This window comes from Loxodonta africana, chromosome 15 (genome assembly GCF_030014295.1).
Source record: "Loxodonta africana isolate mLoxAfr1 chromosome 15, mLoxAfr1.hap2, whole genome shotgun sequence".
NCBI classification, from domain to species: Eukaryota; Metazoa; Chordata; class Mammalia; order Proboscidea; family Elephantidae; genus Loxodonta; species Loxodonta africana.
In genome coordinates this window covers 48,762,539-48,787,659 of record NC_087356.1, presented here as the reverse complement: position 1 = coordinate 48,787,659, position 25,121 = coordinate 48,762,539, and the positions used below count along the sequence as shown (strand labels likewise).

At 40.6% G+C, this 25,121-nt stretch overlaps 1 protein-coding gene across 1 annotated transcript in view; it reads left to right on the top strand.

Moving 5' to 3' along the window:
* The window catches only part of LOC100654625 (beta-galactosidase-1-like protein 2), a 64,290-nt gene that overhangs the window by 30,841 nt on the left and 8,328 nt on the right, over window positions 1-25,121 (top strand). The window contains exons 6-12 of the mRNA XM_064268308.1: window positions 3,465-3,557; window positions 10,442-10,523; window positions 11,523-11,587; window positions 15,501-15,585; window positions 16,409-16,546; window positions 17,225-17,305; window positions 17,939-18,045. Coding sequence (XP_064124378.1) covers window positions 3,465-3,557; window positions 10,442-10,523; window positions 11,523-11,587; window positions 15,501-15,585; window positions 16,409-16,546; window positions 17,225-17,305; window positions 17,939-18,045 — 651 coding nt within the window. The remainder of the gene's footprint in view (window positions 1-3,464; window positions 3,558-10,441; window positions 10,524-11,522; window positions 11,588-15,500; window positions 15,586-16,408; window positions 16,547-17,224; window positions 17,306-17,938; window positions 18,046-25,121) is intronic.

Below are 25,121 nucleotides of genomic sequence, written 5' to 3'. Positions count from 1 at the left end.
ATAGTCCTTTGGGGATAGTAGAGATAGAGATAGTAGAGATAATCCTAAGTGCCCATCAACAGACGAAAGGATAAATAAACTATGGTATATACACACAGTGGAATAGTACACAATGATAAAGAACAATGATGAGTCTGTGAAACATCCCACAGCATGGATGAATCTGGAGAGAATTATGCTGAGTGAAATAAGTCAATCACAAAAGGACAAATACTGTATGAGAACACTACTATAAGAACTCACGAAAAGGCTTACACACAGAAAGAAACAATCTTTGATGGTTAAAAGGGTGGGAAGTGGTGGGGAGGAAAAAACACTAACTAGATATTAGATAAATGGTAACTTTGGTGAGGGATAAGACAGTACACAATACTGGGACTGTCAGCACAACTTGACCAAGACAAAGTCATAGAAGCTTCATAGACACATCCAAACTCTTTGTGGGGCCCAGTTACTGAGCTGAGGGCTAGGGACCATAGTCTTGGGGAACATCTAGCTCAATTGGCATAACATAGTTTATAAAGAAAATGTTCTACATCCTACTTTGGTGAGTAGTGTTTGGGGTCTTAAAAGCTTGTAAGCGGCTGTCTAAGGTATGTCTACTGGTCCCACCCTGTCTGGAGCAACGAAGAATGAAGAAAACCAAAGACATAAGGGAAAGATTAATCCAAAGTTCTAATGGACCACAACTACCACAGCCTCCAGCAGACTGGGTCCAGCACAACTAGATGGTGCCCAGCTACCACCATTGACTGCTCTGACAGGGATCACGGTAGAGGGTCCCAGACAGAGCTAGAGAAAAATGTAGAACAAAATTCAAACTCACAAAAAAAGAAAAAAAAAGACTTACTGGCCTGACAGAGACTGGAGAAAGCCTGAGAGTATGGCCTCTGGACACCCTTTTAACTGAGTACTAAAGTCACTTCTGATGTTCACCCTTCAGCCAAAGATTAAACAGGCCTATAAAACAAACAATAACGCATGTAGCTCAACCATGTATACGAGATTAAATGGGCACACCAACCCAAAAGATGAGAAGGCAGGATAGGACAGGAAAGCTGGATGAATGGAAATGGGGAAGCCGAGGTCAAGAAGGGGAGAGTGTTGACACATCTCAGGGCTGGCAACCAATGGCACAAAACAATGTATATATTAATTGTTTAATGAGAAACTAATTTGCACTGTGAACTTTCAACTAAGGCACAATAAAAAAATTAGTTAAGACTAAAAATTCAATTCCTCGGTCACACTAGCCACCTTTTAAGTGCTCAATAGCTACTTGTGGCTAATGGCCACTGTACTGAACTGTGCAGATATAGAACGTTTTCATCACTGAATTAAATTCTACTTGACAGTGCTGGAATACAATGCTCCTCCCATCTCAAATTCGGGACTTCTCAGACTTAAAACTCCTGAAAAAATCAGTACTCTGAAGGTTGCTTAGTGAGCATGGAATTCAAGGCCAGAGGAAGTTTGGTGGTCTTGAAAGCTATTTCATCAAGGCCTCATCAGTCAGTACTTCCTTACCACTAAGCACCCTACGTCTAGGACTATCTATTATATTTATCAAACTCAGGGTCCCTTGTTTTAGGTAATTCCAGTATGGTCAACTTCTTGCTCTCTCCTCTTGCCTTTTTCTATTCTGTAGTCTTCTGAATTCCTCTTTGGAAGAATGGGAAAGAGGAAGGAAGAAGAGTATTTTGAAAGTTGTTCAATGTTTGTCAGCAAGGGATATGAGTTTTAAAGGTTTGAGAAACACTGCTTTAGGCATGTGTTCTCTTTTTCTTCCCTAGCAGGGTATGCCCAGCCCAGCCCAGTGCCATCGAGTCAATTCCGACTCATAGTGATCCTAGAGGACAGGGTAGAACTGCCCCATAGAGTTTCCACGGAGCACCTGGCGGATAGTCAATTTATTACTTGCTTGTTTAATATCCTCCCGTTTCAACTTCCACCTAAAGTTTCTCCTAGGTCACTGTGATCATAGTTTTCAGTGTGCAAATGCTTCAGTCATGCTTATACATAGGCCTGGGTTTTGTTGAATTGCTATTTACATTATTGGTGTGGAGTATAATTCTTACGGGTCAACAGTATTTCTCTTATCTCTGTATGCTTCGAGGGTACCTCATGGTTACACCACTTATCACCAAGAAGAGGTTGAGGATGTACAAAGTAGGCACAATGAACTTTGGCTGGGATGTGAGGAGTGCAAGTTATGGAGAGAAAATACAATAGCTGACAGGGAGCTTGGGCTGAAAAAGATTTAAAAAGACAGAGGTTCTTGGGCATGTTTGATGTTAACAGAAAGGAGCTGAGAGGGAAGACGTGAAGATATTTGGAAAAGGGCATAATTGAAAGAGTGAAATCTTGAGAGGGCAGAAGGGAATGGGCTGTAGCACAGAATTGGGGTTAATAGAGAACCATTGAGGGATATCAACACTTAAGAAAGCAGTGCACGAAGGAGAAGTTACTAGAGAGGCAAGCCAAGCACTAAGAGAGAATGTGTTACAGGAAATGGCAGAAGAGAGGAGGAGAACGGTTGCTAAGAGAGAAATGACATTAAGAACCAAGATTATTTAAATTTATCAAAAAGAAGGCCATGTCGATAATTTAGTTGGAAAGAAAAGAGTGGAAGTGAGGCTACCCGTTCACGAAGTGAGGCTACAATGCATAAAAGAATGAATGAGAGGAGAGGGAGTGTGTGTGGACAGTGTTTCACAAAATGTGGCCCTGAGGATGAAGAGGCCAAGAGGGTGGTAACTGCAAGGGAAGTGATCCAGGCAAGTTATTCTTAACATAGGGCCTTGAGTGAATTTAAATAATGATGGGAAGCAGTCAGTAAAGAAAGAGATGAAGATTCAAAAGACAGAGGGGATACTCCAAAGAGCAAAGCTCCTGAGAAGTGTGAATGAGATGACATCCAGCACATAGGAGATAGGATGAAGAATACCTTATTCAAGCTTAATTAAGGCCTCATGCTTAATGTGTTAAATGAGGGGAGAATAACGAGAATTTAAAGGAGCCCTAGTTAGCACTTAGCTGCTAACCAAAAGATTGGCCGTTGGAACCCAAGAGCCACTCTGTGAGAGAAAGATGTGGCATTCTGCTTCTGTAAAGATTACAACCTTGGAAACCCTATGGGGCAGTTCTACTCTGTCCTATAGGGTCACTATGAGTCAGGATCCACCTGAGGGCAATGGGTTTGCTTTTTATGTTCTTAATGAGAGTTTATTATCTAGGGAGTATTAAGAAAGGTAAGGATTCTAAGAGCACTTGACTTCCCAGAGGTGATTGCTGACTGTGGAGTAAGAGACATTGCCAAAAATGTAGTGTAACTTGAGGTTGAGGTTTGAGTTGTGTTATTTTTATGGCATTCTAAGAATGTTTGTAGAACAATAAATTTTGGAAAATCCAGCCTTTTCCCACCAGTAGGCTCACTCTCAAACTCTTATCTCCTTGACTCTCAGTACCACAAGGGAGGTCCCATCATTGCTGTGCAGATAGAGAATGAATATGGTTCATATTATAAGGATAAAAAATACATGAAATATATTAAAAAGGTAAGTGCTCTTTAATTTTTCTCCATATATACATACTTCTTTTCTCAGTTAGTTTCTGGAGCAAACATCTCCTGAGTGCCTGTAGCTTGAAAATTAACATGGAATATGAAGAAGAATGAGGTCCAGTTTAATTTTTCCATGTGTTTACAACCTAGAGGGGACTGAGAACTCCCTACGCAACTCTAATGTGATGCAAAGAATCATGTTAAAAATATTTCCTTTCTGTGGATATTACAGCTCTCTTTTGGTTAGGGTTTGCATGATACATATTTTTCTATCCTTTTTCTTTCAACTTTTCTATATTAAAATATTTAAGATATATATCTTGAAGGCAGCATGTAATTACAATTTGATTTTTGTTCATCAGTATGACAATCTTTGTCTTTTAAATGGAATATTTGTTTTTTTACATTTAATATAATTTGTATTTAAATCTACCATCTTGTTATTTCTTTCTGTTTGTCTCACCTGTTTTATGGTTCTTTTTCTCTCCTTTCCTGCTTTCTTTTGGATTGACTGAATACTTAAAAAAAATTTTTTTTAAATTATGTTAAGTGTATAGGTAACAGAACATTTGCGATTCTGCAGTCTTCACATGTATAGTTCACTGACTGAATATTTTATTATTCTGTTTTCTCCTCTACTGTCTTATGTCCACCACCCATCTGTCACTTTGTTGTACTGTGGTGGCTTGCATGCTGCTATGATGCTGGAAGCTGTTTCATTGGTATTTAAAATACTAGTAGGGTCACTCATGGTGGACAGGTTGCAGCAGTGCTTCCATGACTAAGGCAGACTAGGAAGAAAGGCCTTGTGATCTGCTCTCCAATTTTAGCCAATGAAAACCTAACGGATCACAACAGAATATTATCTGATATAGTTCTGGAAGGTGAGCCCCTCAGGTTGGAAGGCATACAATAGCCATAAAAAATAAATTCAAATATACGGATTTATCATGAGGATAGCACAGGACTGGGTGAGGTTTCATTCTGTTGTACATTGGGTCACCATGATTCAGAGTCACCATGATTCAGAGTCACCTCTGTGGCAACTAACAACAACAGCAACAATCTTGTTATATATTTTTCACTATTAATATTTGCCGTACAGATTGCAGTATCCATCCTTGGCTTATGATTGTCTAATGTAAATTAATATGTTTGCCGGTTCCAGGGCAATGCAAACACCTCAGAACAGTTTAATTTCACTTTCCTCCCTCCCCTCTCGGTTACTATTATTGTCATTTCTTTTAACATTATATATATTTTAGATCACACAAGACATTATTATTATTATTATGTACAGTTAATTTTTTTTTACAGTTAATATACATTTAGATTTGCCCATATAATTTACTTTTTGTTGCTTTTTTCCCCTCTACATCTTTTTTTTAAATTGTGCTTTAGATGAAAGTTTATGGAGTAAACTAGTTCCTCATTAAACAGTTGATACACGTATTGTTTTGTGACATTGGTTACCAACCCCACAGCAAGTCAACACTCTCCCCTTTGCACCGTGGGTTCCCCATTACCAGCTTTCCTGTCCCCTCCTGCCTTCTCCTGCTTGACCCTGGGCTGGTGTGCCCATTAATCTCATTTTGTTTTATGGACCTATCTAATCTTTGGCTGATGGGTGTACCTCAGGAGTGACTTCAGTACTGAGCTATAGGGATGTCCGGGGACATACTCTTGGGGTTTGTCCAGTCTCTATGAGACCAGTAAGTCTGTTTTTTGTGTGTGAGTTAGAATTTTTTTCTACATTTGTCTTCAGCTCTGTATGGGACACTCTATTGTGATCCCTGCAGAGCAGTCAGTGGTGGCAGCTGGGCATCATCTAGTTGTGCTGGACTCAGTCTGGTGGACGCAGTGGTACTTGTGGTCCATTAGTCTTTTGGGCCAATCTTTCCCTTGAGTCTTTGGTTTTCTTCATTCTCCATTGCTCCAGATGGGGCAGGACCAGTGGAGTGACTTAGACGGCTGCTCACAAGCTTTTTTTTTTTTTTTTGGCTTATAAGAACAGAAATTTATTGTCTCACAGCTCTAGAGGTTAGGAGTCCAAAATCAGGGTGTTGATTCCTTCTGAGGGCTCTAAGGGAGAAACCATCGCTTGCCTCTCTCCCAGCTTCTGGTGGTTCCCAGCTATCCCTGGCATTACTTGGCTTGTAGATCACCCCAATATCTGACTCCATCTGCATATGGCCATACTCCCTCTGTGTGTCTCTCTGTGTCTCTTCTCCTCTTTTATAAGGACAGCTCTCTCTTGGTTTAGGACCCCCCCACTCCAGCATGACCTGACGTGAACTTAACTGATAACATCTTCAACGACCCTATTTCCAAACAAGGTCATGTTCAGAAGTATCAGCGGTTGGGACTTCGACATACCTCTTTGGGGACACAATTCAATCCATAACAGTGTTTATGTGACACTGAAAGTGTATATAAACCAGTGGTAGAATTTGTGTTTTTTTTTTTTTTAATTTTTATTGAGCTTCAAGTGAACGTTTACAAATCAAGTCAGTCTGTCACATATAAGTTTATATACACCTTACTCCATACTCCCACTTTCTCTCCCCCTAATGAGTCAGCCCTTCCAGTCTCTCCTTTCGTGACAATTTTGCCAGCTTCCAACCCTCTCTATCCTCCCATCCCCCCTCCAGACAGGAGATGCCGACACAGTCTCAAGTGTCCACCTGATACAAATAGCTCACTCTTCATCAGCATCTCTCTCCTACCCACTGTCCAGTCCCTTCCATGTCTGATGAGTTGTCTTCGGGAATGGTTCCTGTCCTGAGCCAACAGAAGGTTTGGGGACCATGACCACCGGGATTCCTCTAGTCTCAGTCAGACCATTAAGTGTGGTCTTATTGTGAGAATTTGGGGTCTGCATCCCACTGATCTCCTGCTCCCTCAGGGGTTCTCTGTTGTGCTCCCTGTCAGGGCAATCATCAGTTGTGGCCGTGCACCAACTAGTTCTTCTGGTCTCAGGATGACGTAAGTCTCTGGTTCATGTGCTCACAAGCTTTTAAGACTCAAATCACTACTTACCAAAGTAGGATGTAGAATATTTTCTTTATAAACTATGTTATGCCAGTTGAGCTACATGTTCCCCAAAACTATGGTCCCCACAACCCTTAGCCCAGCAAATCAGTCCCTCAGGGAGTTTGTGGAGCTTCCATGATCTTGTCTTGTATAAGTTGTGCTGGCTTCCCCAGTATTATGTACTGTTATTCTTCACCAAAGTTACCACATATCCATTGTCTATTTAGTGTTTTTCCAACCCCACCCCTCCCCTCCCTTGTAACCATCAAAGATTGCTTCTTTCTGTTTGTAAATGTTTTCATAAGTTTTTATAGTAGTGGTCTCATACAATATTTGCCCTTTTGTGATTGACTTACTTCACTCAGCATAATGCCCTCCAGATTCATTCATGTTGTGAGATGCTTCGCAGATTCGTCATTGTTCTTTATTGTTGCGTAGAATTCCATTGTGTGTATGTACCATAGTTTGTTTATCCATTCATCTGTCGATGAGCACTGAGGTTGTTTCCATTTTTTGCTGTGGTGAACAACGCTGCAGTAAACATGGGTGTGCGTATGTCTATTCATGTGACAGCTGTTATCTCTCTAGGATATATTCCTAGTAGTGGGATTGCTGGATCATATGGCATTTCTATTTCTATCTTTCTAAGGAAGTGCTGTATCCTTAGCTTTCGAAAATGATTGTATCATTTTGCATTCCCACCAGCAATGCCTAAGACTTCTGATCTCCCAGCAACCTCTCCAACATTTGTTATTTCCTGTGTTTTTGATTCGTGCCAGTAATGTTGGGGTGAGATGGTATCTCATTGTGGTTTTGATTTGCATTTCTCTAATGGCTAGTGATTGTGAGCATTTCCTCATGTATCTGTTCGCTGCTTGAATGTCTTCTTTGGTAAAGTATCTGTTCATATCTTTTGCCCGTTTTTTAATTGGATTATTTGTCTTTTTGTTGTAAAGGTTTTGGATTTTCCTGTAGATTTTAAAGATTAGACCTTTGTCTGATTTGTCATAGCCAATTTTTTTTTTTTTTTTTTTACCAGTTTGTAGATTCTCTTTTAACTCTTTTGGTAAAGTCTTTTGATGAGTGTAAGTGTTTAATTTTTAGGAGATCCCAGTTACCTAGCTCATCTTCTGATGTTTGTATATTCTTAGTTATGGTTTGTGTCCTGTTAATGCCATGTATTAGGGCCTCTAGAGTTGACCCAAGTTTTTTTTTTTTTTATCTTTATTGTTTTGGGTTTTATATTTAGGTCTTTGATCAATTTTGAATTAGTTTTCATGTATGGTATGAGATATGGGTCCTATTTCATTTTTTTGCAGGTGGACATCCTGTTTTGCCAGCACCATTTGTTAAAAAGACTGTCTTTTCCCCATTTAATGGACTTTAGGCCTTTGTCAAAGATCAAGTGACCGTAGGTGGATGGCTTTCCATCTGGGTTGTTCTCTCTACATCTTTGAGCTTTAATTGCTCTGAACATTTTTCTCTTCCTTAAAAACAACTTGTAGTTTTTTTTTTTTTTTTTTTTGGTGCAGATATGCTGGTAACAAATTCTTTCATCTTTTGTTTATCTGCAAATGTCTCTAGTTCACCTTCATTTTTGAAGGATGTTTTTGCTCTATATAGAATTCTAGGTTGGCAGTTATTTTCTTTCAGGTTCTTCCAGCTGCCATTATTTCTGTAAAGAAGCCAGCTATGAGTAAAATGATCGTTCCTTTGAAGGTAATGTGTTGTTTTTTTTCTGGCTTCTTTTAAGAATTTTTTTTTTGGTTTTCAATGGTTTCACTAAGATTTTCCTAGGTTGGTTTTCTTTCTTTTTATTCTGCTTGCATTTTTGCACCCTTTAATTTGTGGTTTGAAGTCTTTCTTAAGCTTTGGGAAACTCTCAGCAATTGTCTGTTCTGTTTTATTCTTTCTCTCCTCTGTGACTTAAATGATGTAAATGTTAGATGTTTTCATCATATTCCACATATCTATTATATTCTTTTCTGGGTAATTTTTTTTTATATATATTCTTTTCTGGGTAATTTCTTCTAAGCTATCTTTTAATTTATCATTTTTTTCTTCAGCTTTATCTAATTTGATATTAAACCCATCCATTAAGTTCTTAATTTCAGATATTTTTCATTTTAGAATTTCCATTTGATTCTTTTTACACTTTCTAGTCCTTTGCCAAATTTTTCCATTATTTCCTTGAACGTATTAATTTTAATTGTTTCAAAATCTATGTCTGATAGATCTACTTATCTGGATCTCCTATGACACATTTCTGGTTTTGTTCCTCCTCATGGTTTTCAGTAAAATATTGTCTTCTGGTATGCATAATATTTTTTTTATTCAATATCAGACATTTATTTGTGAAAACATTATTGGGGCTGTTTGAGGCTCTTGATAATCTTTCAGAAGGATTTGTTTTTGCTTCTGGCGGGTATTTGCAATGATCTGGATCTGAGCTTCAGTCTTATGAGAGAGAGTCTATTTTTGGCTCACTCTTACCCCTGGGAGATCCCAGCTGAAAGCCCAGCGTTTGTCAGGGCCCCTCCACCTTGGTAGTCCCTGAATGACCAGCTTCTTTCCCCAAGTCTCATAAACTCTGCTCAGCATTTCAGTCTCTCAGCTCTTGCTTTAGGAATCAGCCAGTGTCTCAAGGGAAAAGCAGTGGTAAATATTGGGCTCACCTTTCCAGGCTTTCTTCTTCTCTGTGGGCTTGGTTCCTCAAGTCTTTACTGCCTTGGTATATAGTCAGAATCTTCAAAGGATTTGTAAATGACGTTTTTTTCCAGCTTGTCTAGTTGTTGTTAGAAGACTAACCTGTCATTCCTAGAAGTGGGGCCTGTTGCTGTCCCTGTGGGTAGTGAGCTGTGTGTCCTAGCTTGTCCAGGAGAGCCCAGGTTATTCTGGTTGTCCCAGCAAAACTATTATTAATGACCTTTTTCACTCACAAGTGTGCTGGTTTGGATGATAAGCTATATGGTCACCTACCAATAAACCATATTGCTCATATGAAACATTGCAATCTGATAGGATCTTATGGTAGTGGGAAGGGGTGACAGTGATTAATATATGACACACTGACTCCTCTCACGTATTAGATTCACCTCTTCTGCCTCCCCTATTTTTCAAAAAAGTTCAGTAGAAATGAACAACCTCCACATACCCAACAAAGGCCTCTAGCATAATCGCAGGGATGTTTTCCCCTTCAGGATATTTTTATCCAGAGACCTGGGGAAGCACACCTCTGGGTTTCCTCAGCACCCATGCCCACTGTCTCAATGTTCCCCCTTTAGCAGATAAGTCCCTTAACTTCTTCTCCCTGTCTTTGATTTAGACTGTCCCTCAAAGTGTTTCCAGTTATATGAGATATAAAGGGTCTTGTGCCACAACAAATGCAACTGTGGAGTGACTAAGCAAAAATTTACCTGCCCCAGCCATTGACCACAGGAGACAGGCAGTTGTGCTCACACATCTGTCCTGTGAATGGGGTCCATGGATGTGGTTAATTTAGGTGAAAGCCTGGAGGAGGGTGTTTGTCCTAAGTTCCCTGGCACCCTGGTGAAAACAAAGCATTAAGGTGCTTAGAGGACCACTGCATTGAAGTTAAAGCAAACAGTTCCACTGCCTCTTCTTTGAAGTTTGAAATTTCAATAGTCACATTGACATTTCTGAGTGTGAATGAGACGGATGCTTTTACACAAACTTATAAATTGCAAGAAGTCAGATGGGGAATTAGACCTTCCTCTGCATTCCTTGGCTTCATTCTAGTATTTTTATTGCTATAATGCTTTCCAGAGAAATGCAATTCCATTGGGTCGGTGACAGTTCATTTTATCTTCTTGAGTTTCTCCATAGGCTCTGGTGGAAAGAAAGATCGAGGTGCTACTTATGACTGCTGATGATGGACAAGAAGTGACAAAGGGCCACTTAAAAAACGGTACATGTTTGGTTTTGCCCTACTTATTCTGCTGGCCAAGTCTGAAAAACAACCAGGAACCCCTCTGATGCCTCCTGTTTTCTGTTTCCTATTGAACTTTTTTATTGAACTAGACCTCACGGTCTTTGAGTACAGTGATGGGGACTCCTGTTAACGTTGAGAGTTAAAGAGCTGGCTCCCTCACCTCTACTGTCCCCACAGAGCATCATCAACTGTGTAGAACACTCACTCCACCCTCCACAACCCCTCAGTAGCTCAGAGTGGGGCCCCTGGTTAGGACCCAAGAAGGGCCATCTCTGTCAATGCCAAGTGGCTGTGATGGAGCCCAGAAGTAAGGCAGTGTCAAAGAAATAGCACTGTCATAGACCCAGCCCCAGGAACGCATGGTCTGAGATGGCATAAACAATTCCGGTGAATAAGAGCAATAGAGATATGTGGGATATAACTACAAGGAGGAAACATGGGTTGATAAGCAGGGAGATGGAAAAAGGTAATGCAGACAGATGGAGCCACAGAAAAATGGTTTTTGGGATTCTTTAACTGAAGTAATTCTGTCAGGTCTCTTTTCCTTTGGTCTTCTCTCCCCAAAACTTTTTCATTCCCTATACCCCACCCTACAGTGAGAGAAGCAGAATAATATTCTGAATTGAAAGTCAGAAGTCCTGTAGTCAGATTTTAGGTCTTAGGCTGTTCACCTTTCTAGGATTCAATGTATTCATCAGCATAACGTGGTGTATTTTAACTGCCCTTCACACTGCTCTGGACCATTCACTGTAAATGCTAAATGAAGCCCTTTGTAAACTGCATGGTTGGATATGAAGGCAGGATAATATCTTTATCCTTCACCATAAACCATTAAGTGCCAGCTGTGAGATGTCTGTGAGGTGTGTGGGGGAGGTCCTGGGGCCCAGCTCTTGTCCTGGGTACAAGCGCATGGCATCTCCTACCTGACAGTGTTTGTGGCAGGACCTCCTCAGAGCATCTCCTTTCATTCCACAGTGCTTGCTACTCTTCATATGAAGAATATCTACAAAGAAACTTATCGAAAACTTTTTTCGTTTCAGGTGAGGACCTTTCAGAGATGGGGGACTTTTGGATTCTTGCTCATGCTAGGACCTGTTAGCTCATTTACTGGCACAATTCTCAGTAGTGATTAGTTCAGCTGAAGCATGAATCCATGTGCTCTTGAAATGCTTACTGTAGGTGATTTTAGGTTCAACTAAATCAAACTCATGTACCCACGGTAGACCATCCCTGGCCCCTAGCCTCTTAAAAGGAAACAGGCCAGGTAATTGGGCAGAGCCAGTCAGGTCTCCTCAGTGGGAACCCTCACAGAAGCCCAGAGGCTCTTTTCCCCTGAGTCACCACCCAGGTGCAGGGGATGGGAGCACACGCATGAATGAGAGCCATGTTGGCAGAGGAGCCTCAAGCTCAGTGTAGGAACTGCTATCCCTCCTAGCAGCCCTATAGGCATAGCTTCTAGGGGTGGTCAGGGGAACTCCTGGTTTCCAGACACATTGAATGCAGGGAGACCCAAAACTATGGCTTCCCACCAGGAATGTAGAAGTCATTCATAGTATTTCAGTCCAGATTCAATTTACTAATCAGAGGTCATTTTTACCAGAAGCATAGATAACATTCTACCTTTTTCAGGTGCTAAAGTGATCAGAATAGAAGGTGGACCCAAAGTCAGTTTGCATGGGGAAGGAGAAAGGTTTTTGTTACCTTTTACCTATAGCCCCATTCACTTGTAACTACTTATGGTCCAATGAGAAAGACAAGACATTTTAATGAGCAACACAAGATAGGAAATATTAACTGCCATAGAAGCATTAATGGGTAATTGGATACCAGAGAGTGGCAGAGATTTCCGCTGCCAGAGGAGAGCAGTGACTTGATAATCAAATCATTTGTTAATTACCCATCAACATAAGGCATTGCCAGGAACTCTAAAAATAAGTTAAATACTGAATCTCAGCATCCTGAAGTCTGAGACAACGCTAAGACTTAGAAAAGAGTACAAAGGGCCATGGACAGCCACTTAAGGAAGGTACCGACATCATGAAATGGTGTGATTAGTGCCAGGACACACAGGGACTGCTGTGAGAGCATCCCAGAGACTATGCAGAGGGGATACAATTCCTGGTGCAAGGTGAGCCCTCAAGTAGGTGCTGGCTTAATGATGATGAAGCAGGGAGAATGGGAACCAGGAGCGAAAAGTGCTATGCTGTCTGTAATGAGCTAACCCTGCAGATGCGCTCAGTCACCATGCAGCTGATCTGTTAATAAATGTTTCTGTCACCTTCCATGTGTCCGTTAGGTACTGTTTTAGGCATTGTGGATAAAGCATTGAACAAAACCTACAAAATCATCACTTTCAGAGCTTATATTCTAGTTGGAGGAGACAAATAATAAACAAATAAGAGCAAATATAGAGTGCGAGATAGTAAAAGCTAGGAAAACATTATACATCTGTGTGTAAAGCTTTTGGTTTACTTAACCCTTCCACACATTTTTCATGTTTAATTTTTATGTTTATCTTGTAAGGAGCTATTATTCTTATTTCCATTTTACAGATGAGGAAACCATGACTCATAAAGGCTAAATTACTGATTTGAGCTCACACCTAGACAATCAAAATGATATAGAAGAAGCAATCCAGACCCAAGCCCCATCCTTTTGTCGTTATATAATGCCACCCCTCATCTCAACACCTCTTTTGGTGAGAGAAGGGTTTTATATGGTATTGGGGCAATCAAAGGAGTCAAATACTGCAAATGAGAACCCACAGCTTTAGTAAATGGATTGTAATTTCTAATGCATTTCTTGTACTTGACTAAGAAAGAGAACAACACAAGAGAAACAGTTGTTAGGACAGATGTTGTAACAGAAAGTGAATAGAGGGAGAAAGCAGGGCTTTTGAGCCCCCATTTTGTTTTCATATTTTCTAGCAGAGAGAATCCCCTCCAGACTGGACAAGGAACAGCCTGTAGAGTTAAGGAAGAGCTACAGGTAGAACCAGATGAGGAGTTAATATTTCCAGTTTATTCAGAATGAGCACTGGCCCAGGTGCTACACTAGGCTCTCCGTCTATACTGGTGGTCAAACAGACATGCCCGTTGTCTTTGGGGAGGCTAGATCTAGCTTTTTTACAGCCTGGGAGGCTTTATTCTGATCAATATCCTCATGAGAGAAGATACATAATTCATGCTTATAAAGGGCCCCGAGGAGACAGTGCTGGAAAAAAAAAACAGGTGATGCTAATCCACCAAACGATAAAACCTTGTGTTTCTCAGTAGGTCGAAATTAACAAAGAGTAACTGTGAAGTCCCTGCATTAAAAGAAAACAAAAGCAACAATAACAAAGCTAAATGACCAAGTACGGACATGAAAAGATCCAGCTTGAGAGCAGTTTATGTTTTAGGATGTTAGTTGACCACAAGCTCCACCCAAATCAAGTCTATGACATCTGCTGCCAAGAGTTTTGAAAACTTGGGTTTTATTAATGGAAGTTATATTCCCACGGTTCTCCATACTGGTAAAAATACATTTGGATTATTTGTTTTCTGTTTTTCTGCTCAGGCCATCATGTCTCAGGATGTTTTTTTGTTTTGTTTTTTTAATTGTGCTTTAAGTGAAAGTTTACAGCTCAAGTTAGTTTCTCATACAAAAAATTTATACACACATTGTTATGTGGTCCTAGTTGCTCTCTCTACAATGTGACAGCACACTCCTTCAGGAGGTATTTTAACAAGGTGGGATACTTTGAGGAGATCTGGTTTAGGGTTTATGTAAGGATGAATTAAAGGAACTGGGAAGGAGTCTCACATTGAAGAAAACTTGGTTGGTGAGCATCTTCAAAATTTGGGGCTGTTTTCATGTGAGAGGGAAATCTTTGTAGTACCAGAGAGCAGAATTTGTTTCAATGTGTAAAAATTAATAAGAAAACATAAATTGACCCAATATAAAGATTATATTCTAACACACAAAACTGAACAATGACTGGAAAATGGCTGTTAGCAGTTCAGTATTTAGAGATGGAAATGCATACATAAGGTGAGGGGCGATATACAAGAATACCTCAAATAAGGAATAATTTTTAATGTAAGGATCTTGATTTGAGAACTCTGTGCTATTGAGAGAAGGGAAGTTGCAGTCACCTAAATTAGATGGCCTCAGTTTAATGAGCCTTAAAGATTGAGAACATTATTTTTGAAATTCAATATAATTTTTTAAAATGTTTAATAAAAACATCCAAGGAGAAATATAGACAAAGATAAGGCCAAATCACAGACTTTGTGGTGAAAAAAGTTGGAGGGTTCCACAGCCTTCTTGGAAGCATTTGACAGTTTAGGCAATGACACAGATATTGCAGAGAATGGTTGGAAGGGCACCAGAGTTGGAGACTGTGATAGCCACAAGGGCAGAAATTCAAAGGACTGATTACTTTTATAGTCCTAGAATAAGCAACATTGAAAGGGTTAACTAGAGCATTCAGTCTGAATAGAGAAGCTAGTAAGTCCCAATGGATTGGAAAGATGAAGACTAGAGAGGACACAGTGACAGCAAAGGGAAGAATGGGAGCTGAGATGCATGGGAAACTGGGTTTCTGGAATGCCCCTTTAACAGGATTCAGCATTTTGGGTAATAATTCATTGAATATTTGTAGTGTTTCCTCTGTGTCAGGCAGTTTCTTACTAGACCTCTACTCTGAACACTCAAGAGAGCCTTTGGTTCTAGAAAGGGCAAGGTTGAAATGGCAATTAGTTTTACCTAGCTTGGGCAGGAAGGCCAGTGAAGGCAAAAGAGGAATATATGAGAGGGTAAGTAGAACTCAGAGTCTGTAAGCAGAGAGGGAATGCTCCGAGTTTTAAAGGGCGCCTGTGAGAACTGGATTTTACAATTACCTTCTAAGCAATCTAGGGCATTCTGAATTGCACCAAACTTTTCCCAATTGACATTTCATTTTTTTCTCAGGGTCTTAGTCCTGTATTAATGACAGTATATACAGCAAGCTCCTTTGACACATGGGGCCTTATCCGCCGCACTCTTGATTTGCACAGTAAGTACCCTTTAGTTCCTTTTTCAGGAGAATAGAAGTACCCAGCACAGGCCTATTTTTTTCTGCTGATTAGTATGCTTGAGATTTATGAGACAAGGATCTTAGATGCTATAGCTTCATAAGCATCAACGTGATTAGACACCTTGAAGACATCTATGCCATAAAATGACAGCATAGAATTGGCATCCCAGAGATCATTTTAATTGAAGTTGAAATTTTAGCAACGTTTTCATTCTAATTCCAATTTGTTGAGGGCATTAATCAGAGTGAATTGTTCTGACAACTAGAGAAATTCCGTGAAAGTGTGTTGGATGCAAGTAGAAAGTTATTTCGTCTGAGATTATCCACCAAATCCTCCCTGGAGAATTGGCCATGATCATTATAATATGGTTTGAAGAGAAATGTTCCTGCTGCCATGATTTCAGATCCATCTTTGTCTGAAGTTACCAAGCGCTTCCAAAACACTTAACCTGGGCATACATTTCCCTAAGACAAAGATACACAAGTAATAATTTTTTAATACATGTGGTTTGTTTGATAGGAAAAAAAAAAAAACTTCCAAAATGTGAAAACTAGAAGAAAATAAAAAACGACTTTGGTTTATGAAAATGATGTTGGGAATAACGCCATCAGTTCTTCCCAGGGAATTCTAGCTAAACCCACACGTTTTTTGGGCATGAGGTCTTGGTAGATGTTGAAGGACTGAGCAGTTAAGTTGAATATTTTGGGTCTAGATGATTTGGAAGGCCCATTGAGGGGTTATTAACATCTCTTATACTCTAATTCTCTGTCCCGTTGTCCTTTTCTTCTTACCTGTCTGCAGTGTTGTTGAAAGATGTGCGTGAAATGTTCACACTTAGGTTTTCCCTCAACTTCTATATGTTCCATGGTGGCACCAACTTTGGCTTCATGGGCGGAGCTATGTCTTCAAAAAACTATGTCTCTGTGGTCACCAGCTACGGCAAGTACTTGTCCCTGAGTTGTTTCCAGCCTATTCCACCCCACTATTTGAGACTGGCCCTGAGAGTAATCTTGAGAACTGTTAGTTTTTCTTTAACACATACTGGAGATTGAGGATTTGATAGTTGGTCCTCTTGACAACACTAGAATTTATACACCACTAGACTCTAGGCTTTCTGGGACTTTGCACATGGTAGCCTACTCTTGTTCATCTGCTGCATAGACTCTTGTTTATAGAGGTTCATTGCAGAACAGGATACTCTGGGTATTGCACCAGGGTATAGACTAATAGTTCTTTCCCAATCTATAGCTCTACTGATAGACCAAGAAACAAGCTGAGGGTGAAAGAAATAAAGGAGTTCAATTGGAAATTGAGTAGGAAGGAGGAACCATTGGATGAAAGTAGCCTCTAGTCTCAGCCAGTGGTTTACTACAGGTCCATAGGCTTGTGCTATTTGTCTCTTATTGAAAGCCCTGGAAAGTATGGTAGTCTCTCCTGGCTTGAACTAACTGGGACACAGGCAAAGCTTCCAGGAAGATGGGGACTTGGCATTTTATTGTGCAATGCCCAAAGTTTTTTTCTTCCCAAAGCTGCTATATTAAAGATTCTTTTACTTGGTACTAAACTCTCATCCCTTCCTTTGCTGGCAGAAGTGACACATTTCCGTATATTTTTCAGACTATGGGGCACTGCTGACAGAGGATGGAGACTACACCCCTGAATACCTCACATTTCAAGAGTATTTTAGCTCTGTCCTAGGTACCTAGCAACAACCTCAATCTGAATGAAACCTCAGTCCCTTAAGCAGCCTCTGTCCTGTGAAGGGAAGAGTGAGGGAATGGGGAGAGGTCTTTTGGGGAGATGTCCAGTTTTCTCCAACTCACTGTATCAAAAGGCACCAGGATTCAAATATGCAGGTGGCACAATGCCTGCCTTCTAAGTGCTCAACATAGAGGGCCTAGTTGATAGTGGAGGCTGTGCATCAGAATGCTCCATGGAACTCGTAAAGCCCAGAGGTGCCCAGGCTCTGCCCAGAGCTGTTAGAGGAGTATGTCCTGGTTGTGCTGGGGAGGAAGGGGTGGAATCCGGCCATGGGTATTTTTCTATCAGTGTTTAGGAGATGCTGATGAACAGCCTGGTTGAGAACTACTGGCCCAGAGCATGCAGCTGATGTGCCACCTCCTCTTCCAAGATAGCAGGCACCCTGCCTAGCCTATGGATATAAAAGGATCCCACCCACTCATAGCCTGCCTCATGACTCTTCCTGAAATTGGCAGTCATGTCCTATGACTGAACCCTTCATTCCTGGTGGCTTTGTGATAGTACATTGTGCCCTTGAACGGGATGGGATGGGGGATCCTGGAATGCTCAACTACCTGTTTCTCATTTCAGTGGTTCCCACACACCTCCAACCAGAACGTAAACCTAAGGCTGTGTATAACACAGTGATACCATCACACTACTTGTCACTGTGGGATATCCTGCCCTACCTGGAGGAGGTGAGCAATTCCTGGGCATAGAAACATAATTAACCTTTGGACAGAAGAAAAAAGGAGAAAGGCTTAGCTCGCAAAACATGGATAATGTCTGGCTCCAGTATTTACCAGCTCTGAGACCTTAGGGACGTCATTTAATGTCACTCTCTCTAAGTCTCCCCATCTGTAAAATGAGGCTAATAATAGTACATGCCTTATATAGAGTTGTGTGGATTTAAGAGTTAATATCTGTACCTGGCACGTTGCGAGTGCTAAAGATTTGTTACATGTTATAAAGATTTTTATAGAGATATTATTTTATAGATATTTTAAATAGATATAAACATAGATATTTATATTTAATCCACAGGTATATGGATTTTACATATACATAGATTAAAAAAAAAAAAAACCAATTTCCATCGAGTCATTTCCAACTCATAGTGACCCTATAAAACAGGGTAGAACTGCCCCATAGGGTTTCCAAGGGGCGCCTGGTGGATTCAAACTCCTGACCTTTTGTTAGCAGCCATAGCTCTTAACTACTACGCCACCAGGGTTTCCATACATAGATACAGAGAGTATTTTTATAGAGCATGTTGGGCAGTTGGAGGGTCCAAGATTACATCCTAGGTGAAGTGACTTTTGAGATCTAAAGTGTGAATACGTGCTGATGAGATGACAACAGGGTGGAGTGGGAGAGGTAAAGGGAGTTTCAGGCACAGTGGACACCGTTTGAAAACGCAGAGGAAACTGTGTGTTTGGAGGCCTGCAAATAGGATTAGAGAAAAAGTGGCAGGAAGGGAACCAGGCACTGCATACTGGAGGGCTTTTGTGGTTTTGTTTTTATATTTTCTAACGGAGTTTCAAAACAAACAAAAGTGGAGAGAATAGTAGTGAACCCTGCCATGTGTGAAACACCCAGCTTCAGCTTTATCAGTGTTGCACTAATCTTGTTTTATCTACACCGTTACTCATTATTCCAGCCCTCTACAGGATTATCTTAAAGCAGATCCCAAATATCATATAAATTCAGCTGTGACTATTTCAGTACGTATCTCAAAAGATAAGGACTCTCTTTAAGACATAACTACAAAATCATTATCAACAGTAATAATGTTGTTGTTAGAGGCCATCAAGTTGGTTCACATTCATGACGACCCTATGTACAACAGAACAAAACACTGCCTGGTCCTGCAGCATCCTCACAATCATTGACAAGCTTGAGCCCATTGCGGCAGCCACTATGCCAATCCATCTCATTGAGGGTCTTCCTCTTTTTCGCTGACCCTGTACTATACCAAGCATGATGTCCTTCTCCAGGGATTGATCCCTCCTGATAACATTTTCAAAGTATGTGAGATGAAGTCTCACCATCCTCGCTTCTAAGGAGCATTCTGGCTGTACTTCTTCCAAGGCAGATTTTTTTTGTTCTTCTGGCAATATTCTTTGTCAACACCATAATTCAAAGGCATCAATTCTTCCTTATTATTGTCCAGCTTTCACATGCCTATGAGGCGACTGAAAATTCCATAGCCGGGGTCCGAGTACCTTAGTCCTCAAGGTGACATCTTTGCTTTTTAACACTTTAAAGAGGTCTTTTGCAATAGATTTGCCCAATGCAATACGTCATTTGATTCTTTTTAATTTTAAATTTATTTCTTTGTCAAAGAAATTACAGTAAATTTTAAAATACATTGATGTATCTTTTTTCCCCTACCAAATGAACCTAGGTTTATTTTTGGAATGTATGTTGGTACTTTGCTGGCATGATCTTGGTAATACGACAGCTCACATCTCAGAGAGTGCAAACCGAAACCAGCTTTTTTTATTAAAATTGTGCTCTATATGAAGGTATACAGAGCAAATTATTTTCTCATTAAACAATTAATACACATGTTCTTTTGTGACATTGGTTACCAACCCTATGATGTGTTAACACTGTCCCCTTCTCAACCTTGGGTTCCCCATTACTGGCTTTCCTGTCCTTTTCTTCTGTCTTGTCCTTGCCACTGTGCTGGTGTGCCCATTTAGGGTCATTTTGTTTTATGGGCCTGTCTAATCTTTGGCTGAAGAGTGAACATCAGAAGTGACTTCAGTACTGAGTTGAAAACGTGTCTGGGGGCATTCCTCTCGGGCTTTCTCCAGTCTCTGTCAGACTAGTAAGTCTGATCTTTTTGTGAGTTAGAATTTTTTTCTACATTTTTCTCCAGCTCTGCCTGGGATCCTCTATTGTGATCCCCATTAGAGCAGTCAGTGGTGGTAGCCAGGCACCATCTAGTTGTGTTGGACTTAGTCTGGTGGAGGCTGTGGTAGTAGTGGTCCATTAGTCTTTTGAACTAATCTTTCCCCATGTGTCTGGTTTTCTTCATTCTCCATTGCTCCAGCTGGGGTGGGACCAGTGGAATATCTCAGATGGCTGCTCACAAGCTTTTAAGGTCCAAAACGCTACTCACCAAACTAGGATGTAGAACATTTTCTTTATAAACTATGTTATGCCAATTGAGCTAGATGTTCCCCGAGATCATGGTCCCTAGCCCTCAGTCCCTCAGGGAGTTTGGATGTGTCTATGAAGCATCCATGATCTTGCCTTGGTCAAGGTGTCCTGACTTCCCCAGTATTGCGTACTGTCCTACCCTTCATCAGAGTTACCACTTATCTGTTGTCTAGTTAGTGTTTTTCCCTCCCCAATCTTCTCTTACCTCATAACCCTCAAAGATTATTTCTTTCTGTTTGTAACCCTTTTCATGAGTTTTTATAATAGTGGTCTCATACAGTATTTGTCCTTTTGAGACTGACTTATTTCACTCAGCATAATGCCCTCCAGATGCATCCATGTTGTGAGATGTTTCACAGATTCATCATTGTTCTTTATCGTTGCATAGTATTCCATTGTACGTATGTACCAGTTTGTTTATCCATTCATCTGTTGATGGGCACCTAGGTTGTTTCCACGTTTTTGCTATTGTGTATAATGCTGCAATGAACGTGAGTGTGGATACACCTGTTCGTGAGATGGCTCTTATTTCTCTAGATGTATTCCTAGGAGTGGGATTGCTGGATCATATGATCTTCCTTATTCATTGTCCAGCTTTCGCATGCACCTGAGGCTGCTGAAAACACCATGGCTTGGGTCAGGCGCACCTTAGTCCAAAAGGTGACATCTTTGCTTTTTAACACTTTACAGAGGTCTTTTCCAGCAGACTTGCCTAATGCAATGTGTCTTTTGATTTCTTGACTGCTGCTTCCATGGGTGTTGATTGTGGAACCAAGTAAAATGAATCCTTGACAACTTCAATCTTTTCTCCATTTTTCATGATATTGCTTATTGGTCCTGTTGTGAGGATTTCTGTTTTCTTTATGTTCAATCGTAACTCATCCTGGAGGCTGTAATCTTTGATCTTCATCAGTAAGTGCCTCAAGTCCTCTTCACTTTCAGCAAGCATGGCTGTGTCATCTGCATATCGCAGGTTGTTAATGAGCCTTCCACCAGTCCTGATGCCACGTACTTCTTCATATAGTCCAAAGTCTCAGATTATTTGCCCAGCATACAGGTGGAATGAGTATGGTGAAAGGATACAACCTTGACACACACCTTTCCTGATTTTAAGCTGCGCAGTATCCTTTTGTTCTGTTCGAACGACTACCTTGTAATCTATGTACAGGTTCCTCATGAGCACAATTAAGTGTTCTGGAATTCCCACTCTTCGCAGTGTTATCCATAATTTGTTATGATCCAAACAGTCAAATGCCTTTGCATAGTTAATAAAACACAGGTAAACATCTTTCTGGTATTCTTTGCTTTCAGCCAAGGTGTATATGACATCAGCAAATTGATATCCCTCGTTCCACATCCTCTTCTGAATCTGGCTTGAATTTCTGGCAGGTCCCTATCAGCGTATTGCTGCAACAGTGTTTGAATCATCTTCAGCAAAATTTTACTTGCATGTGACATTAATGATATTGTTCAATAATTTCCACATTCTGTTGGATCACCTTTCTTTGGAATGCGCACGAATACGAATCTCTTCCAGTCACTTAACCAGGAAGCTGTCTTCCAAATTTCTAGGCATAGACAAGTGATCACTTTCAGTGTTGCATCCATTTGTTGAAATATTTCAGTTGGTATTCTGTTAATTCCTGAAGACTTGTTCTTGCCATTACCTTCAGTGCAGCTTGGATTTCTTCCTTCAGTACTGTTGGTTCTTGATCATATGCTGCCTCCTGAAATGGTTGAACGTCGATTAATTCTTTTTGGTAGTGACTCTGTGCATTCTTTCCATCTTCTTTCTTTTTTATAATTTTATTGTGCTTTAAGTGAAAGTTTACAAATCAAGTCAGTCTCTCACACGAAAACTTATATACACCTTGCTACATATTCCCAATTACTCTCCCCCTAATGAGACAGACCGCTCTCTCCCTCTGCTCTCTATTTTTGTATCCATTTTGCCAGCTTCTAACCCCCCTACCCTCTCATCTCCCGTCCAGGCAGGAGATGCCAACATAGTCTCAAGTGTCCACCTGATCCAAGAAGCTCACTCCTCACCAGCATCCCTCTCCAACCCCTTTTCCAGTCCAATCCATGTCCAATCCATTCTTCGGGAATGGTTTCTGTCCTGGGCCAACAGAAGGTCTGGGGGCCATGACCACCGGGGTCCTTCTAGTCTCAGTCAGACCATTAAGTCTGGTCTTTTATGAGAATTTGGGGTCTGCACCCCACTGCTCTCCTGCTCCCTCAGGGGTTCTGTGTTGTGTCTCCTGTCAGGGCAGTCATCGGTTGTAGCTGAGCACCATCTAGTTCTTCTGGTCTCAGGATGATGTAGTCTCTGGTTCATGTGACCCTTTCTGTCTCTTGGGCTCGTAATACCTTGTGTCCTTGGTGTTCTTCATTCTCCTTTGATCCAGGTGGGTTGAGACCAATTGATGCATTTAGATGGCTGCTTGCTAACATTTAAGACCCCAGACACCACTCTTCAAAGTGGGATGCAGAATTTTTCTTGATAGATTTTATTATGCCAATTGACTTCGATGTCGCCTGAAACCATGATCCCCAAACCCCTGCCCCTGCTACACTGGCCTTCGAAGCATTCAGTTTATTCAGGAAACTTCTTTGTTTTTGACTTAGTCCAGTTCCTTCCATCTTCTTTTAAATGTTTCCAGCATCGGTCAGTGTTTTGGCCATAGAATCCTTCAAAATTGCAACTCAAGGCTTGAATTTTTTTTCATGTCTTTCAACTTGAGAAATACCTAGCGTGTTCTTTCCTTTTGGTTTCCTAACTCCAGGTCTTTGCACATTTCATGGTAATACTTTAGTTTGTCTTCTCCAGCTGCCCTTTGAAATCTGCTCAGCGCTTTTACTTCATCATTTCTTCCATTTGCTTTAGCTACTTGATGTTCAAGAGCAAGTTTCAGAGTCTCTTCTGACATCCACTTTGGTCTTTTCTTTCTTTCTTGTCTTTTTAATGACCTCTTGCTTTCTTCATGTATGATGTCATTACACAACTTGTCTGGTCTTCGGTCATTAGTGTTCAATGCATCAAATCTATTCTTGAGATGATCTCTAAATTCAGATGGAATGTAATTAAGGTCATCCTTTGGCTCTCACGGACTTGTTTTAATTTTCTTTAGCTTCATCTTGAACTTGCCTATGAGCAATTGATGGTCTGTTCCACAACCATCCCCTGGCCTTCTTCTGACTGATGGTCTTGAGCTCCTGTGTCATTTCTTTCCACAGATGTAGTCAGTTTGATTTCTGTGTATTCAGTCTAGTGAGGTCCATGTGTATAGTTGGTGTTTATGTTGTTGAAAGAAGGTATTTGCAAGGAATAAGTCATTGATCTTGCAAAATTCTGTCGTGTCATCTCTGTTGTCATTTCTATTACCAAGTCCATATTTTCCAACTACTAATCCTTCTTTAATCCTTCTTTCTTTCCAACTTTCACATTCCAATCACCAGTAATTGTCAATGCATCTTAATTGCATGTTTAAACAATTTCAGACTGCAGAAGTTGGTAAAATCTTCAATTTCTTCATCTTTGGCATTAGTGTTTGGTGGATAAATTTGAATAATAGTCACATTAACTGATCTTCCTTGTAGATGTATGAATATTATCCCATCACTGACAGCATTGCACTTCAGATAGATTTTGAAGTGTTCTTCTTGATGATAAATATGACACTACTCTCTGCAATTGGTCATTCCTGGCGTAGTAGACCATGTGATTGTCTGATTCAAAATGGCCAATACCAGCCCATTTCAGTTCACTAATGCCTAGAATATCAGAGTTTATGCATTCCATTTCATTTTTGATGACTTCCAGTTTTCCTAGATTCGTACTTCATGCATTCCATATTCTGATTATTAATGGATGTTTGCAGCTGTTTCTTCTTATTTTGAATCATGCCACATCAGCAGATGAAGGTCCCAAAAGCTTTACTCCATCCATGTCATTAAGGTTGACTCCACTTTGAGGAGGCAGCATTCTCCAGTTGTATTTTGAGTGCCTTGCAACCTTAGAGGCTTATCTTTTCTTTTTTTTTTAAACTTTTATTGAGCCTCAAGTGAACGTTTACAAATCAAGTCAAACTGTCACATATAAGTTTATATACACCTTACTCCGTACTCCCACTTGGTCTCCCCCTAATGAGTCAGCCCTTCCAGTCTCTCCTTTCTCCTTTCGTGACAATTTTGCCAGCTTCCAACTCTCTCTATCCTCCCATTCCCCCTCCAGACAGGAGATGCAAACACAATCTCAAGTGTCCACCTGATACAAATAGCTCACTCTTCATCAGCATCTCTCTCCTACCCACTGTCCAGTCTCTTTCATGTCTGATGAGTTGTCTTCGGGAATGGTTCCTGTCCTAGGTTAGAGGCTTATCTTCCAGCACTATGTCAGACAATATTCCACTGCTATTCAGGAGGTTTTCACTGGTCATGTTTTTCAGAAGTAGACTGCCAGGTCCTTCTTCCTAGTCTGTCTTAGAAGCTTCACTGAAACCTGCCCACCATCGTGGACCCTGCTGGCATTTGAAATACTGGTGGCATAGCTTCCACCATCACAGCAACACGAAAGCTACCACAGTATGAGAAACTGACAGAG